This window comes from Melanostigma gelatinosum, assembly GCF_949748355.1.
Source record: "Melanostigma gelatinosum genome assembly, chromosome: 19".
NCBI lineage: Eukaryota > Metazoa > Chordata > Actinopteri > Perciformes > Zoarcidae > Melanostigma > Melanostigma gelatinosum.
In genome coordinates, this window is record NC_136652.1 from 20,220,929 (window position 1) to 20,238,756 (window position 17,828).

At 43.8% G+C, this 17,828-nt stretch overlaps 3 protein-coding genes across 6 annotated transcripts; 1 reads left to right on the forward strand and 2 right to left on the reverse strand.

The window, feature by feature from the left end:
* Nucleotides 1-16: 16 nt before the first annotated feature.
* smim8 (small integral membrane protein 8) lies at nucleotides 17-1,295 on the reverse strand. Its single transcript, XM_079291052.1, has 2 exons — nucleotides 1,024-1,295; nucleotides 17-379 (listed from the first exon to the last, which is right to left on the reverse strand). The coding sequence occupies exons 1-2, from the start codon at nucleotides 1,150-1,152 to the stop codon at nucleotides 221-223; spliced, it is 288 nt and encodes a 95-aa protein (XP_079147178.1). The 5' UTR covers nucleotides 1,153-1,295; the 3' UTR covers nucleotides 17-220.
* Nucleotides 1,296-1,726: 431 nt separating this feature from the next.
* Nucleotides 1,727-5,723, forward strand: rad51 (RAD51 recombinase). 3 transcript variants are annotated; one of them, XM_079290251.1, is made up of 11 exons: nucleotides 1,727-1,792; nucleotides 2,139-2,241; nucleotides 2,437-2,574; nucleotides 2,775-2,892; nucleotides 2,975-3,066; nucleotides 3,215-3,309; nucleotides 3,435-3,548; nucleotides 3,845-3,974; nucleotides 4,306-4,427; nucleotides 4,664-4,764; nucleotides 5,000-5,135. In XM_079290251.1, exons 2-11 carry the CDS (start codon nucleotides 2,158-2,160, stop codon nucleotides 5,008-5,010), a joined length of 1,005 nt encoding a protein of 334 aa, XP_079146377.1. In that variant the 5' UTR covers nucleotides 1,727-1,792; nucleotides 2,139-2,157; the 3' UTR covers nucleotides 5,011-5,135. The 3 variants fall into 3 exon arrangements, with proteins under 3 accessions (XP_079146377.1, XP_079146376.1, XP_079146378.1); XM_079290250.1 differs by lacking the exon at nucleotides 4,664-4,764 and having other exon boundaries at nucleotides 5,000-5,723; XM_079290252.1 differs by lacking the exons at nucleotides 4,664-4,764; nucleotides 5,000-5,135 and adding an exon at nucleotides 5,216-5,723.
* Nucleotides 5,724-5,811: 88 nt separating this feature from the next.
* On the reverse strand, nucleotides 5,812-12,395 carry rmdn3 (regulator of microtubule dynamics 3). 2 transcript variants are annotated; one of them, XM_079290658.1, is made up of 12 exons: nucleotides 11,617-12,395; nucleotides 10,712-10,901; nucleotides 10,275-10,415; nucleotides 9,443-9,788; nucleotides 9,150-9,252; nucleotides 8,945-9,005; nucleotides 8,771-8,846; nucleotides 8,232-8,309; nucleotides 8,029-8,127; nucleotides 7,321-7,374; nucleotides 6,870-6,950; nucleotides 5,812-6,743 (listed from the first exon to the last, which is right to left on the reverse strand). In XM_079290658.1, exons 1-12 carry the CDS (start codon nucleotides 11,816-11,818, stop codon nucleotides 6,687-6,689), a joined length of 1,488 nt encoding a protein of 495 aa, XP_079146784.1. In that variant the 5' UTR covers nucleotides 11,819-12,395; the 3' UTR covers nucleotides 5,812-6,686. The 2 variants fall into 2 exon arrangements, with proteins under 2 accessions (XP_079146784.1, XP_079146785.1); XM_079290659.1 differs by having other exon boundaries at nucleotides 11,613-11,745.
* Nucleotides 12,396-17,828: the final 5,433 nt, after the last annotated feature.

Sequence of the window (17,828 nt, forward strand, 5' to 3'; positions counted from 1 at the left end):
AAACATCTTCAAATGTCTTTCTACACATCAGGTCTGCTTTGAGTTTGCTCAAAATTCAGTAATTTTTAGGAGATTGGAGAAGTTTAATGGAAGCATTTAGAGAAAAGTTTGACAGGGTTCCTTTTTTCAATCCAGTTTTAATTTACTCTGTCCTTACAACACACACACACACACATACAGCATTAAATAAGAACAGGTTCTCATAGAACGTGTCGTGCCATCAGTCCCATTTGGAAGTCTTCCTCCTCATGTATCTGTCTCCTTCGCTGTCGACTGCCTCGTACAGCTGCTGGTCGTTTTCTTTCGTTGCGTGCATGTAGCCCAGGTAGCCCACACACAAGGTGATGCTCACCAGTCCGAACGCCATCACGGGTTTGTTCTGCAAAACAACACAGCTTTACGTTGCAGAGAAGCTCTTTGGAGGACATTTTATCCAGCAGCAGGTGAACTGTCTCGTTCTGAGTGAGGAAAAATCTTAAAAATTTAAAAAAACACTTTCTAAACAATAAACAGGTGCCAAGTAGCCAAGTATCATTTAAAGATGTCTAAAGAGAATGCCACTGTTTACGTCTGAAACTCTCAAACATGGACTAAACCTGTACTTAAGTTTTTTAACTTTCAGTTATCTCCAAAACTGTACACGTCAAAACACGTCACACATTACAGACAAGTTCCAACAGTTATTTGGAACTTGTTAAAACACATTTTTACAGACTGGCTTTTATGTGATGTCGTCGCTTTTCTGTTTTATTTTTATTTGCTGATTTTATTAAATATATATATATATATATATATATATATATATATATATATATATATATATATATATATATATATATATATATATATATAAAATTATATTTTGATCGTATCAACTGTTTCACAGAGCTTTCTGTTATTGTCTTGCTTTTGCTTCTTTGTCTGTCAAAGCACTTTAGAAACACTGTTTCTGAACGTGCTATATAAATAAAGTTAGTATTGTTATTATTTGGCTTAATGACAGTTTGTCTTTTTGAGTCTCACCGGTTTCATGAAGAGTTCCGGATTGAAAGCTCTGAACAGGGTCGTGGTCTGTGCGCCTCTCAGTCCGGGGGTCCGGAAACCTTTCTCCCCGGGACTCTCCTTCCCTTGACCGACCTCCTTATCCGCCATGTCCGGTCAGAACCTATGAACCGCGGCTCTTTAGAGAAATGTTATGAAAACGAAGCTCGGTAAATGAACATGGCAGACCTTCTTGGTCCTTTGGTCTATGCTGTCTACCTTAAAGCGTAGCCATGTTTTCAAAGTCAACGATGGAGACGAGATTAAAGAAGAAGAAGAGGAGGAGAGTGAGGACATAAAATGTCACAGCGCCCCTGGTGGTTGTGAGCGGAAAATCACATTAATTCATTCATTCTTCTTCTTCTTCTTCTTCTTCTTATTCTTCTTCTTCTTCTTCTTAATAATAAAATAAGTTCATTTCATTTCATTTTATTTTATTTTATTTTATGTTATGTTATGTTATGTTATGTTATGTTATGTTATGTTATGTTATGTTATGTTATGTTATGTTATGTTATGTTCTGGACATCCTGATCGACACTCCATACCAGCTGGCGGCGGTAATGCCCTAATTAATTGTATGCCAACCGCCAATAAATCTCGAAGAAGAAGAAGAAGCAGCGTTTTGATTGGTTGGATTCTCGACGTCTTCACGAACAACGTCATCACGTTTTGTTTGTGTGTCGCGCGGGAGCTTTTTGCTTATCAAACAGTCGAGTTTGAGAGAAACTAGCTAGAAGACAGACAGCAGGTAGGTTAAGCGAGTCCTGCGTCTTTATCAAATGAAAACTTGTACATTATATTATTAGAAACTACAGTTAAGATACACGTGACGTAGTTAACTTGTCGGTTTATCTGCTGATTTGGGCGGTTTAACGCTGCTGAAAAGAAGCGAACTGATGCGAAAACAACGCTAATGCTAACGGTAAAGCAGTAACAGGGTTAAAGCCATACCGGTTGTGTATTGTTTTCACCGGGTACGTTAAATTACCAGCACATGTCACGGAATTATGACAACCAGACGCTTGCTCGGTATAGTTAAGACACCACCATGATTATCTGTCACACCGCCCTCCTGTCTCCTCTCTGTTGACCAGGTTTCGTCACACTCAGACCATGGCTATGAGGAGCGAGGCCAGGGTGGAGACAGAGGTGGAGGAGGAAGAAAGCTTCGGCCCACAGCCTCTGAGCAGACTGGAGGTGTGTATATCTCACTTTGTACAACTGTAATCGCCCATGTTCTGCCTGAGTGGGGCTTTGATTTTGGGGAGAAACGTTTTTTAACCCACTTTCCTTGGTCAGGGCCACTAGCAGGACCCAACAACGTTTTGCTGTCTTCTCTCTCCTGGTGGATTCATGTTGAGCTGTCTCTTGTTCTAATGTCGCCGCATGCAGCAATGTGGGGTCTGTGCCAGCGACATCAAGAAGCTGGGCGACGCAGGTTTCCACACCATCGAGGCGGTGGCCTACGCACCCAAGAAGGAGCTGCTCAACATCAAAGGCATCAGTGAGGCCAAGGCTGACAAGATTCTAGTAAGAAACAATGGTCCTCTTTCAGTGTCCCAGAAGAATGCATGAGTGCTGAGTGCTGACTGGACTGGACTGCCCTGGTGTAGTGACCCCCCTCTGTTACGGTGTTTCTAAATTAAACATATTTCAAGTGTTGATATTCACTGTTATCAGCAGATATTTTCGTTCTAATGCACTGTATTTTATTTCTCCTTCCCTCCCAGGCTGAAGCTGCCAAACTTGTGCCGATGGGTTTCACCACAGCTACAGAGTTCCACCAGAGGAGAGCCGAGATCATCCAGATCTCTACAGGCTCCAAGGAGCTCGACAAACTCCTGCAGGGTCCGTAAAACCCTGTGAACGAGATGTGAACTCAATAATTACAGATTGTAGAAACAATAACGTTTATTTGTTTCTCCTGCAGGTGGGATAGAGACCGGCTCCATCACAGAGATGTTCGGGGAGTTTCGGACGGGGAAGACCCAGCTGTGCCACACACTCGCTGTCACCTGTCAGGTAGAGACGGCCTCAGTGTAGAACAAAGTCAAATATGAGCCACGTACTGATGAAACACAGGATACAGAACAATGCGACACACCTGTTCTGGTTATGGTTAACAGTGAGTGCTGCAGATTAAAAATGACTTTGTCCTTTCTGTCCACAGCTGCCCATTGATCAGGGGGGTGGAGAAGGTAAAGCCATGTACATCGACACAGAGGGAACCTTCAGACCAGAGAGACTCCTCGCCGTAGCTGAGAGGTGAGTCGGCATGTATATTTTTGGGACGTCCTTTCTGCATCCGTGTTGTCCATCTCTCATATGTTGCCGTCCTGCCTGTTGTGCATTTAGAAATGTAAAATAGGAGGAACTGTCCGTGTTTTCAGGTACGGACTCGTAGGCAGTGACGTTCTGGACAATGTGGCCTACGCCCGAGCCTTCAACACAGACCATCAGACCCAGCTGCTGTACCAAGCCTCCGCCATGATGGCCGAGTCCAGGTCAGTCAGCACCAAAAGTCTCTACTGACAGAGTATTCACTTATCCTTCTTCAGATGCTTATTTGAGCCTGAACTCGTCTCTAAATAATAACCGTGTGTAGATTTGTTGAGTACATTTTACCACTGAACACCTACTGTAGCATTAGCTGCTATATTTTTCCCATGTATTCCTGTATCAGCTTCTTGAATATGTCCAATGACAGCAGTTATTTGTAATGACGTTTCAGTGTGAGTAGGCAGGATAGTAGTGTGTATGTCTGCAGCTAACACACACTCTCTCCCTCCATGTGCGTCAGGTATGCCCTGCTGATAGTGGACAGCGCCACAGCTCTGTACAGAACGGACTACTCGGGTAGAGGTGAGCTGGCTGCCCGACAGGGACACCTGGGACGCTTCCTCCGCATGCTGCTCCGGCTGGCGGACCAGGTAGGCAGCTGGGCCGCACCTGAGAGGCTGAGACGCGCTGGTTGTGTGATGTTTCTCCCTCCTGCAGTTTTAGGACCCGAGCGACAACTCAAAAGTGTGGTGAATTCCTCACTTTGTGTCAGTTTGACACTTGTTGTAAAATGCCTGTGTCCTGGAACGAGCTAGAGACGTTTAAACTTTGCCCAATAACTGAAAATATTGTGCAAATGCTTCCCAAGAAATGCGACTCCGACCGGTCACATGGTGGTGTTGTAATCAATGCCCAAAAAGGGATTTATTTTTCTTCTGTATCACAAGTATTTTTGTCTGCCTCAACCCTTTGTCACGACAGTTCGGCGTTGCAGTGGTGATTTCCAACCAGGTGGTGGCGCAGGTGGACGGGGCGGCCATGTTTTCCGCAGATCCCAAGAAACCGATCGGGGGAAACATTATGGCTCACGCCTCCACCACACGGTGAGTGATGCACTGAGTGTTTGGACACTTCAAATAGAGATGAGTGGGTACGAGAAGAGGTCACGGCTGCAGCTTCATGACACCAGGACTTCTATGGACCTCATGCAAGAACATTTTGGTGTTCTGGTCTTGAAACTAGAGATTGAGACCATAAACTCATGTTTACAATGTTTACTGAGGTAATAAATCAAGAGAGAAGTAGAGTCATTTTCTCATAGACTTCTATACAACCATAGGAGTCGCCCCCTGGTGGACACTAGAGAGAATGCAGCTTTAAGACACTTCGCGTCGGCTTCACTCGGCAGAACCAGAGGTCACCTCCTGCATGATATGAATGGTAGTTAGTAGCTGACATACATAATAGTACACGTCATATTATGTCTTACAGGAAGACAAATATTTTAATATAAAAGTACAAAGTAGATTATTTGTAATTTATTCGGCATATTGTTTAATAGCTGCACAGTATGGGATGTGATCTAAAATAGTTAAAACGGCATTTTTCATCTCGACTTAAAGAACGAGTGTTCGTACGAGTTGTGACGCTACGATTAAAAGTCAGCTTTTTGCAGTCTGTACCTGAGGAAAGGCAGAGGAGAGACGAGGATCTGTAAAATCTACGACTCGCCCTGCCTGCCGGAGTCTGAAGCCATGTTTGCCATCAACGCTGACGGAGTGGGCGACGCCAAGGACTGAGCTGGCGGCGGGAACAGGGTGGTAAATGTTACCGTCACACCGGCTGACTCAATCCCGGACTAAAGTGTTGTGTGTGTGTGACCTTCACACAGAGCCTCGGACTGATGGGTGACTCAGAGACGGAGGGTGTATGATTTGAGGCAGAGAGGATAAGATGGTCCAGGCTGCAGGACCTGGAGCTGCAACTGCGAGATGGAACGTTTCCTTTTCTTTCACACTGCTGCACATGTCACTCAACAAAGGGAAAAGAAAAGTTTTCCTGCAACTGTGACATAGTATCACAAGATCTGTTATTCTATGAGATACTACTTCATCATCACAAGATCGGTATCTCGTCATAATTAGAAATATGGTCTTTTATTTCTTTGTTGGGTGCGATGCATCTCTTGAGTTTTGTCTTCAGTGGTCAAAAAAATTATTTTGGAGGAAACTATTTTAAATAGTTGGAGATCTTTTTTGAAGCTTCGTGTTTGTTGAATGTTGTCGTTTTTACGTGTTTTCTGAGAATACTGGTTTGTTTTTTACTTTGTCGTGTCACTTCTTTCACTACTAGTTTGTCCCTTTGTGTTCGTCTTCACCACAACCTGTGTATATAAGCGTCGTGGCTAAATTAAATTTGTTTTACCATTAAACTGACTTCTCATTTGTTACACAAGTTTACGAGACATGAATCCAACAAACTATTTTATTGAATGTTATCCATGTGTCACATAAGTGCATATTTTTTTCAGGATCAAATTAATCAGCAAAATCAACCTCAAACACAAAGTGATGTTAGATCAAAGTAATAACCTGCAGCTTAACTTTAACTACAACACGAATGTAAAACCTCAATGGAAGCAAAGACACAAAGTAAAGTACGAAAATATTGTCAGTCACAACCAAACCAACGAATGTGGTTCAGTACAGTAGCTTTAACCTCAATGATTTGTTTAAGTTGGAGCTTAACTGAAAACAAAAGTATATATTTGGATCAAAATACTAGTGTTACTACATCTACATTAATCAAGTCATTTATCTTCACAGAAACACAGGATTTGATGGACCCATCAGAACAATACAAATAAATTAAGTTAAATAGGTTCATTTTTAATAGTGCTTCCCTCATTCACGTAAAGCTCCCACAACATCCCTGCTTAAACGTCACGGTGTCCAGATAACTTCCAAAAATCAAACAGAACCAGAATAAAAGATCCTCCCTGTCGGGGTATCGAGCCATGCAGAGTTTTGAGATATCGGTCTGAAATAAAACCATCTGCACGGACACTAGAGAGAAGTGATCAGATAGGATTATGTCATTTGGGAAACGGATCCTTCAAAAAAAAACATCAGTTAAAAAGGCAAACAAATAGAAAACAAAGAAACATCAAGATATAGAACGTTTAGCGATATTTGCTCAATTGTTAAAGAAAATAAATAAACTCCATATTTCACAGTGACTGTGTGACAAAAGTATCCACCGATGAAGGGAGAAGAGATCTGATTGGATGACCACAGATTGGCGGCCTGACTAGCCAATCGGTGCCATCGGCTGGATCTCAGAATTCTTCTTTTCTTTTTTCTTCAGATTTTTCTGTCAGTTAAGACTCTCAGCTGAGCCTCCAGTTCAGACGTTTCATCCTTAGAAATACAGAAAAGGCAACAATGAAACATGCACACAGTAATCTACACAACTCTAAATACTGAAAGCGATGAACAGAAATACATTTCTGGTGATTTGTCATGCGTTAAACTGGATGCTCTTACATCATCAGAGTTTGTGGGCGTCTTCAGAGCCAGCTCAGTCCAGTTTGTTGCCTCCGAGATGTTTCCCAGCTTCTGGTGACACTAAAAGTCAAACAACATGAATAAAAACCAGCTGGCATGAAACAAATTTTAAATCCTTTTGTTTGCTTGTATGCCTAAGATGTGTACGTGAATGGCTCAGTGTTAAGAACAGTGTTAATGCGACATTCTGAGCATTCATACTGTAAAGAAATGTACAACTGGTGGAGAACGTTTGTGGAAAATGTTTGAAAACCGTCACACATGTTGATGCTAACTGCCGAGGTTGGCCTCCAAAAATACGTCTTCCCTGCAGCACTCTATTCCTGAAAGGTGAAGTCGCGCTGATTCCAGGTGGTCGTTACTACACCGTGTACTCAATCATCACACACTCTATTGGACGGTCTGTGAAAAGGACGGAGGGATCGTTTACCTGAGCGATGTGAAGTCTCACTGTCTTGGAGAAAGCTGGACTGAGTTCCTCTGCCTGGAAGACAAATATTGTAGATATGAAACATTCGCTTCTACAATCACAAAATGAAAAGCCCAAAGAAAACAAAACCACGTTTGCTGCTCCTCATTTTTCTCAAAGCATTGTGGGTAAGAGGCTGCCACGGTTATTGAGTTATCAGTGTGTAGATATTTGGCGCCATCTAGCGGCGAGGTTGCAACCAACTGAAACTTATAAGCTCCATTTTATGAGAGGACATTTTGGATGTGTGACTCTGAGCTGATTCGTGTTTAGTTTATACTCGGCGTAGTGAAGCCCGGCTCGAGGTGCGCACGCCAGAACGTAACGTACCGCCTGTGCCTCGTGCCAGAATGCTCCGCCAGTGGTGACGAAGCTCGGCTTGTACCTCTTGAATTATTTTTTATACTAGGGGTTAGCTGCATGCAAAATCAGATCTCTTCAGACGTGACTGTCACAAATAGTTCACTGCTAAAAGCACCATTTACATATCTGAGGATTGAGTATAAACTCCTTTGTGTGCTCGTGGCTTCCACGCATATTAACGAAGCTAAACACTGAGACCTGACTATGACGTTAGTTGTAAAAGGGTTCACGCTACATATGGAGGAGACGTCTAACATGTAAAATGAAGAGTGCAGAAATGTCTCGTCAGCTCCAGAACTCTGGTACCTTGAGGAAGTTCTCGAGCGCGTCATGCAGTGTGGCGGTGGGGGGGCTCTGGTAGAGGGCAGCGGCCGCCTTCTTCTCCAACCAGTCCAGAGTGGCTACCTGCACAGACACAAACACCTGTAAACTCCCAGAGACGTGGCCCGAATAAAGTACGAGTGTGGCCATTTGGAATGAGTATGAACACGCCCAGCCCCTTCTCTCACCTCGTAGCACCATCTGCCAAGCAAGTAGTAACACATGGGGTCATCATCTCTGAGGGCGATTGCTCGGTCCAGATGCTCCTGGATGGAGTTTTTTTTTTAAAACTCATATAAAAAAGGTACAAGCAACAAAACCATTGCATACTCTCAACGTCCTCTCTTCTCTGAATATGAAGCTGAAGAAGATTAATCACAAAACCAAACGCCTGAAGCCATCGTTTGTTCCAGACTCCATCAAGCTGCTGAACGCAAACAAATCTTGCAGTAAATACACAAACATCTTAATCTGCCTCGTTGTCAATGTAAGCATGTCAGTCAGTAAGCATGTCAGTCAGTAAGCATGTCAGTCAGTAAGCATGTCAGTCAGTAAGCATGTCAGTCAGTAAGCATGTCAGTCAGTAAGCATGTCAGTCAGTAAGCATGTCAGTCAGTAAGCATGTCAGTCAGTAAGCATGTCAGTCAGTAAGCATGTCAGCAAGCCAGCGAGCATCCGTCCGTCAAACAAAACCTTTCGCTAAAAGCCTAACGTGCGCCTGTGTTACCTTTAATATGTTGCTGCTCTTTCGTTTGCCGTGCATGCTCCCATGCTTGGAGGTCAATTCTGTCAACACAGCAAACCTGGAGCCAAAGAAAAACTTCAATGAGAATCGTGACATCAACATACGAATCGTTTGCAGCAATAACGGAAGTGGTTGAAATCCAGAATGCCATCTCACCATTTGTGACACTCGGCGTTAAGGCCGTTCTTCTTCAGGGCCGACTCTGCCTCCTCTTGACCTGTAACACCGGCTCACAGTTCAATGACTACAACTACAACAGTCATATGTTATACCACGATAAACTAAGGCAGAGTACAGTCAGTGGAGTTCTGTCTGAGTTGTAACTTCTTCATTGCAGGGGGTGTGTTTGTGTGTCCATCACCTTGCTGTGCGTAGCTCTTCTTCTCTTGTTTGTCCTCAGTGGACTCGTACATATCACTGTAAGCCCGAGCCAGTCGCCACAGAAACTCCCTGCTGTCTCCATACTGCCGACACAGAATCAGTAGAAGCACCAGTCAGTGTCACCAGCAAATGTTTGGGCTCTTTAGTTGGTCAACAAGATCTGAAAATTCTTCCAAGGGGCTGTATTTCATACATACTTCATCTAAAATGATCTGTACTCTTTATTCTATGGTGATATGGATTATTATTCGTGATAGTTTCAGTGTCCCTTACCTCTGCTCTGTTGTCCAGCAGCAGTTTAAAGCCCTCTGCCTTTAAACTGGCGTCTCCGGTGTGGAGGATGTCGCTCTGAGCCAGGAGGAGAGCTAGCTCCCCACTGGGGACTTCAGTCACCAGCTGCAGCCTCTCCTCCTCCTCTTCCTCTTCCTCCTCCTCATCCTCCTCCAGCAGCCCTCTCTCCTCCACTTCCTCCTCCTGGGAGTCTTCCTGGCGGAGCGTGAGGACGGTGGCACAGCTCTGGTCCTCGTCTTCCTCAGACTCCTGTTCGGGCTCCCGCTCGCCCTCCTCTTTGTCCGTGTCGCGATCGGTGTAGTCGGACTCCGCGTAGGCCGTCGAGTACCTGGGACGAGTTATTTATTCGCTGATTTGAATGATTATTATTTCTCTCCGCCAGGAGGAGCCATCGTGTGTGAATGACATTGAGTGTGTTGCTCACACAGCATTGAAAAATTACATTTACAAAATTCAACAGCAACATCACGTTCCAGAGCTTGTTCCTTGGTTGAAGCTAAGTGGTCTCGATGAAACTCTTTGTGTCTCAGTGTCAGAGTCTAAACCTGAAAGTCACTTAGCATTATCCACACGTGGCACTATTTAGTTAACAGTCAGTAATGGTTTTACAGATTAACAACAATTAACTAACGAAGCTTGTTAAGAAGCTTTTAAAAAAACAAACCTGGATATCAGCTGACCTGGTCCTGCAGTGTTCGATTCCTACTTGACTCACAGCCCATTACTCCCCTCCTCTCCTCTCATAAACACAACGCCAAATCACAAAACAATGAGTTAGTGCGCTGCGTTTTAACACCACCAACCCACGACGTACCCTCCTTCGCTGGTCTCGTACGCGCTGGTCACGCCCTGGCTGGCAGTGAAGTAGATGGAGCTGGAGCCGGTGGAGTCAGTGCGCTCCCTGTGGACAAGATGGCGCCGCCGACGTACCCGCTGACTGTCCTCCACTCCCTTTCTGAATGTGGGGGAGGAGGAACATAAGGTCATGTGTTCAAATGCTGGTTTGTTTGAACATAGTGAGGAAGTTCTTTTACTTTCTGTCATCAGTCAGCAGCAGCTCTCTCTGCCATTTTACACCTTATTTGTTTTCAAGACCTCTCTTCTCAAATCATAACATTTTTTGCTTTTTCCTTCATAACTTTGTTTCTAGTTTGTGTATATTTTCCTTCCGACAACGCTGACAGTGGTGTGTTTTTTACCTGATCTGTTTGGTATCATACGGATACTGTACATCTCACCACTGTGACTCACTTGACATCCTGGATTATCTGCACCGCGATGTCCTGCAGGCCGCCCCTCAGCTCGGCCACCTCTGAGCGCAGCGAGGACACACAGGTGAGCACCTGGTCCAGCTGGTTCCTCAGCTCCAGCTGCTGCTCTGGGGACAGGCCCTGCACCGCCACCTCCACCGCTGCCAGGGCCTGCTGCTGGGCCTCCACCTCTGGGGAAGGAGACAAAAAATGTTGGATGTGAGGGTTTGGACGAGCAATTTAATCCTCCGATCCCTAACCCTTCTCCCACCCCTCCAAACATCCCCCTCCCATCCTCTGCTTATCAGGTTGTGGTGGCAGCAAGCTAACGAGCCCCTTCTGACCAGATAGGAAATATAATCCAGTGTAACTTGAGGCTGCTCCTGCTTTCCGTCCAGTTCAATGCACCTGAACCACCTCAACTGTCCTTTCAACACTGCTGCTTCTCACCAAATCTTTAAGCTCATCTGTTGCCTCATAGAATTGCCACTAACCTGGGACCAGTTTGCCTTGGGTGACCCTTTTAAAAGCAATTGCCCTTTAAAAACAGCTCCCAGGACAACCTCCACCACCATAAGAGCAATTCAAACCCCTTAAGGGAGCAGCAACTCTTGCTGTTACTGTTGCATGCATTATGCATTCTATTGGGACATCACATCTCATATTATGAGATAGTAAGTCATAATTATGAGATGCTAAGTCATTATTATGAGATAGTATCTTTGTGATGTTATGTCTGTGAAAAGCGCTCTATAAATAAATTCCATTCATTCATTCATGATGACTTACAGGATCTTTATTTTTTCCTCACAGTGGCGGAAATGGGTTTCCATAGATGTTTCATCATCATAACTGAATATTTTCTTACATGCCATGTAAGTTATCTTTTGACAGAAACCCACCCACCCTGAGCATCCAGCGTCTCCCGCAGCAGCGCTTCTTCCTCCGCCCCGTGACACAGCCGTGGAGCTGACCGGGCCTCCAGCACCAGTCTCCGGGATCTTCTCCTACCGATCTCCCGGTAAATCATGAAGGCGATCAAGCCACAACCGGCTGTGGCTCCGACCGCGAGCCCGATCAACCCGCTCCTCCCGAGCGGCGTGTTCATCTCTTCGCACTCCGCAGATGCTGCTCGCACGTTAGCATAGCCTCATTAGCATGTCACTGTTTGTGGCGTTCACTGGCTAATAAAGGTGACGGCTTGTAATTAGCTTGATGTTACAATTGTTCCTCTTGAGACTGAATCGAGTTTATATACAAAACATTACACACATTTTAAAGTTAAACGATACAAAAAGACGGGTTGTTTACACCGTAGCAAGGTGTGTGAACGTGTGTCAGTTAGCTGCAATGAATATGAAAATGTATCACGTGACTACGTCGCATCAGCACCGATGTCAACGAGGCTAGCGCGTGGGGAAAATACCTTCCGGTTCCAACCTACAACATAAAAGGAGGTTGACAAGCGGTCTGCAGTGTTCTGGTGTTTTACATCTGAACAAGGTGTGTACAATGTGTGTCGGCTAGCTGCAATGATGCAATGGAAATGTATAACATGACCACGTCATATTGCATCAGCACTGATGTCAAGATGGGAAAATTACTTCCGGTTCCAACCTACAAAATAAAAGATGTTGACAAGCGCGGGTGCAACGTTTGGAAATCCATTTCCGTGCGGAATATGAATATGTGGAAAGTCTAAAATTGTTAGACTGACGTGTTTCCGCTTGTGGCCGTCATCTGGGTCATCATAAAACACTTTACAAAGAATACAAATGACAAGATCTCCAGGGCCCCGTCTGCCTTGCAGCTACTTTGATTGATTACAAATGTGCCATTAAACTAAATTAAAGACTTCAAGGTGGCTCATACATTCTTATCCAATCTTGAGGTCCTGATTCATAAAGGGGCCGAGTTTCAAAGTCCATGCTTTAATAGCTTTAATGTTGCTGCTGATATTATGCCCACACGTGGTGCACATTCTAAAACAGATCTGTGTTTAGTGAAATCATCACAAAACAACTGGCATCCAGCAAACCTGGGGCATGGTGGTGTTGTTGAAATGTGTGTTTTGTGGACTTGAGAATGTGTTGTGCCTCAACAGGGCACTAATGTGTCAGGCCTAATGTGTCCTCCATGGACCCCAAGTGGCTTAATCTGTCCCTGCAATGATTTTATCTATGCCTGGGATGTTTATTTATGAATAGAAAGCCAATTGCTGATCACATGGTGTCTCAAATGATTTGCATTCACCTGTAGTGTCTACAAAATGTCTGTAATTTAACTAAACATCTCTTTAAAGGACGTTCTCTCTGAATGAGGTTTTTCTCAGACTCTGATCCACTTCAGTAGCCCCACATACACCAAACTTTACACTTTCATCCCTCTCTATATTCTGAAGGATTTAACAGAGGATTTCTTTTCATTAATCAATCAGGATGAACATGTGAAACATGCTGGGAAGACTACATCCCCCAAAATGCCTCGGAGTGGATGGGAGCCTCTGCTCAGCCATGTTTATTCTGTGAACCTGACCCAGATATGCAAAGATAGACAATGGATACAACTCTGTTTCTTTCTTCATGTTGCTACTGAAGCATGCCAAGAATGTGTCCAATGGAAATAACAATGTCATGCAGGAAGCAGTGAAAATCCACATGCCAGATACCTGCAGGGTGTCCCAATGAAAGTTCAGCACCGAGTCTAAATGATTTGAACACTTAAATCTGTGCTTAATTTATAAAAATGTAAATTTAGCATGTCCTCTGGTCAATGAATGGGATATTACTGTTTTCCAAAAAGCCACAACCAAACCAAAGTCCCCACGTTGTGTGTAACGTTAAATAAGGCTGTGTTTGAAATCACAATGTAGAAACTGGGCAAGCTGATTTGGAAAACACTGAGAATGTCAGAACTTTTAAAAATGGAATCTGTGAAATAAAATTATCTCCAATCTCTCTTTTTACGAATACATTGTTTACAATTGCGTATAACAAATACTGGACTAATCTATAGCGTGCTGCTGGAATGAGCCCTGAAAACCCTGAAATGAATCGGCACACTTTGATAATGATGATCAATGACTGAAATGAAACAAAGGTTCCGTGTGAGAACAATATTCCATGCAGTCAGACCAGTTTAGTGTCTCAACAGACACGTAAGGCTTGGCTGCTCCTACTGCAGGAAATGCTTGAAGGCACAAGTGACCTGACCAGCTGCTTAGAGCCACGGGGCCCTCAGATAAGAAATGTGAACTATTTCCTTTATGTATTTGGCGTAATCATTATTTATACAGTTTTGTATTTGTAGAGAATATTAACTGAACACAAAGGACTGTTTGAAGGTGTAGAACTATTTCAGAGATGTATTATTGCCCTCACATAAGGTTGAGGATCTTGTGAGAGACAGATTTTAAAAGAATGTTTAAAAATGAAAGCAGCAGATCCTGACTTTTAGTCCCGATGGTTTAAACTCCAAAAAGTACTGGATCCTAGACTTCCCATTATGCAACTCAATAGCATCTATTGTGGACGTAGTCATCATGACTTTAATCATTGATTTGTGAGGCACGGTTTTATTATAAAGTTTTGAAGTGGAATTTCAGCATTTTGTCCGTCGCCATCTTGGTTTTTGAAACCAGAAGTGAGGCTCAGTACAACCGGACGCCGAATACAACATTTTTAAGCCACCAAAATGTTTATAAACTAAAAACACGCTGAAAGGGTTAAATAAAGTTTTAAGACGGAAACAGGGACAACCGTGCTGTGGTAGCGACCTGTCAATCACTGTGTAGCCCCGCCCTAAAGCATACTCTGCTTTATGGTCTATTTGACTCTAAATGGATCATAATTTACTAAATGAACATCATGCTGTATTGAAGAAGACTTGAAACAAGAGATTGAGACAATAAACTCATGTTTACAATGTTTACTGAGGTAATAAATCAAGAGAGAAGTAGAGTCATCTTCTCATAGACTTCTATACAACCAGAGGAGTCGCCCCCTGGTGGACACTAGAGAGAATGCAAGTTAGTAAGTAGCCCCGCCCTAAAGCATCCCCTGCTTTATGGTCTGTTTGACTCTAAATGGACCATCATTTACGAAATGAACATCATGCTGGATTGAAGAAGACTTGAAACTGGAGATTGAGACATTTACTCAAGTTTACAATGTATTCGACACAGCACCTGTTAACAGGTTGTGCCCTCCTCCTGTGTTTTGTCTCCGCCCTCTTTCTGATATAAACGAGCCGAACAGCATCCAGTCAGCGGGGTCTATCTCAGCCAGCCGTGGGTGAATACGCTGTCAACATGGCGGAGAGAGGCAGCGAGCAGCGGTAGAACTGCTCCGTGTTCGTCCAGCTCTCTCAGGGTTGTTAATGAAGGGACAAGTTTGGCTTTGCACAAAAAAAAACCCAACAGACTCTTGTGGAAATGAGCCGCGAATGAGGAAAGATGAGCCGACACGCAACAGGTAGGAGACACACAAAGTGTGCACGCGTCACTTTGTGTATCCTCCGTGATAACTCGTGTTATTTCCACTGTTACAGGTTATATTAAACGTGGACAGTTTTAAAGTCTTCATCACTTCACTGAGCTGCTGCTCAACCTTTTTTTTCCTTTGTGAGGAATTTGCTGCGTCCGGTTTTTCCTCCAGTTCTGTGTTGCAGAAAGAACTGTTGAAACATTCTTGTCGCGGTTGCAGAGTTTTCAATAAGAAAAAACAATAATAATTTTCCACACAAATCCTTCTTTTTCAGACTTCCACGAGTCGGTGCCTGCTGATCACGTGCTCAACTCTGCAGCCGTGTTATTCCCCGGTAGCTATTTAATCCTCCACTCACAAATAAAAATGTTTTAAATGCACAGTAATGAAGCTTGGTCAGGGATGAAAACTGCTAATTAAGACTTATCTAGCTCATTTAAGAGTCGCTGCATTGAAGTGATACATATTGACAATAATCACCTAACTATGTTAAGCTTTATTGGCAAGATTGATTCATTTTTTTATTGAATTAAGTGCAACTTAACTTGTTATCTGTCCGTACAGGTGCGTTTGATCAACATGGCTGCCCTCTGATCGTGTTCCCTGCAGACGAACAAGCCAAACTGTCCTCAGAACTCTGCAAAGCAGAAGTGGTGGACTTCATCAATTACTTTCTGTGTCTGCACAAGTAGGTGGAGTCCTACAGGCTTGGTGTGTGTGTGTGTGTGTGTGTGTGTGTGTGAGAGATGTACTGATGGATGTATTTGTTCTCTCTCCACAGTAAGAAGCAGGCGAAGCAGAGTTTGGTGTCGGTGGTGGCCGACCTGAGGCACGCCTCGCTCCCGACGACCAGGGTCGTCGCCGAGACGCTGCTCCTGCTTGAGGTACTGTCCCGGCCGAGTACGCTGCTGTGGATACAAACCACATAAAGAATGTGTGCTGAGTGGATATACTCTGTATCAATGCATTTTTCTCCATGAGTGCGTCCTTGGTATCTTGTGCACACATGAGGATGCACATGATGTGGTACTACACACTCCTTCCACTGGTTGCACACTATTGCACTAGACTCGACTACAGCTGCAGGGGCCAAGATGGGGACGAAGACCCGTCAGTCAGTAAACATGGATGTAAAGTTTAAACAATGCTGGATTTTCAAACGCGCATCAGCTCCCTCTTGTCTCTCACGGGCCTGAAGCTTGTGTTTGTATTCAGGATATTTTAAATACGCTGCACTCATTGAGCAGTTATGTTCTCCCCATTTACTCACTACTGATGCCTGACAAAGCATTTCCATATCTCCGCCGGGAGATAGTGAGATCGGTCGCGTATGTGTGTCTCTGTGTATGTCCTCGGCTAACTCGAGCATTCATGGCGGCACGCTCAAGGACCTCCTTTTTTTTTTAATTTATTCTTTTTTTTTATACTGCCTGTTGGATATTTGATTGCAATTGTTCTGAAGACGGATTGTGGAGTGTACCGGTAATTTGCTTTTAAAGGCGGAATATCCTGGAATTTCCCAAAATGTTTCCTCTTAGTCATCCAAAAGAAAACCCGCAGGAATTGGACACTTATTTAAATTTAGAGCACCTTATTTTCCAATAGGATGGGTTGTTTTTTAAAATCTTTAATTACTTTCTTTGATGGAAAACAATAGTAGAAAATGATAGTACATTTTTTTTTTTTTTATTCATTTCTTGTGAATTGTTGCAATTTTATTCATCCACCGCATGGTTAGACACTCAATGATGAGAAAATGTACGTAACTCTCAAAGCCCCATAACGAGCTGAATGTTGTCTTCACAGTAAACCGCTTTAGACAATAAAACTACTAAGTTAGGTTCAGGAAAGGCTCTTCTGTTACTGAAGTATGCAAGTTGCATGACGAATGAACGCGGACTCCGTGTTTCACGTGGGGAACGAACAGCGGCCTCCTGACTGAAAGATTGCAGTTTGTTGGATCAGTGCTGGATTTATTTCAGCTTTTGATATGTTATTTCCTCTGGGCAGATAAAAGTCCAACTTCAACCGCAGAACTGAATTAGGGCCGAGAAGAATGTCCCACCCCGAAGAGAGCATTCCTCTGCTGCAGGAAAGATGGAAGCCCAGTGTTTGTTTTTATTTAGGTGGAAGTATTGTTCAGAAATGTGTACGCACAGTTCTTTTGTGAAACTGTAGCTTGGTGTTTCTGCAGTTGGCTCTGTATGAATTATGCATGAGGGTTCTCTCTGCACACGGTGCGGTGGCGCGCTCACCTTGTTGTGATTGCCCTCTTGACTAGCGGAGCTCTTTCTTGCAGCGTCTAAGTTGTGCAACATTTGCTGTCTAGATTCAAAGAGCTGTGGTCTGAGCTGTTCTTCGAAGTATACCAAGTGTGTGAAGCATGTGGTGGTTATAGCAGAAATCCTGTGTATGTGGAGAAGGGGGGCGGGGTCACATGCGTTGCTGGTCACATGCTTGTTTTTTAATAGAAAAGCCTCAGTGAAAGTGAAATGACATTAAATGAGCACACTTATGTCGGGCTGCTGCCTTTTCTCACCCAGTTCAACTGTCGTCCACTCGAGAAGGAAACTAAAGTGTTCTAGTTTCTGTGGTCTTAGCTGCTGGCCTGATGTCAGCAAGCACACACATGTT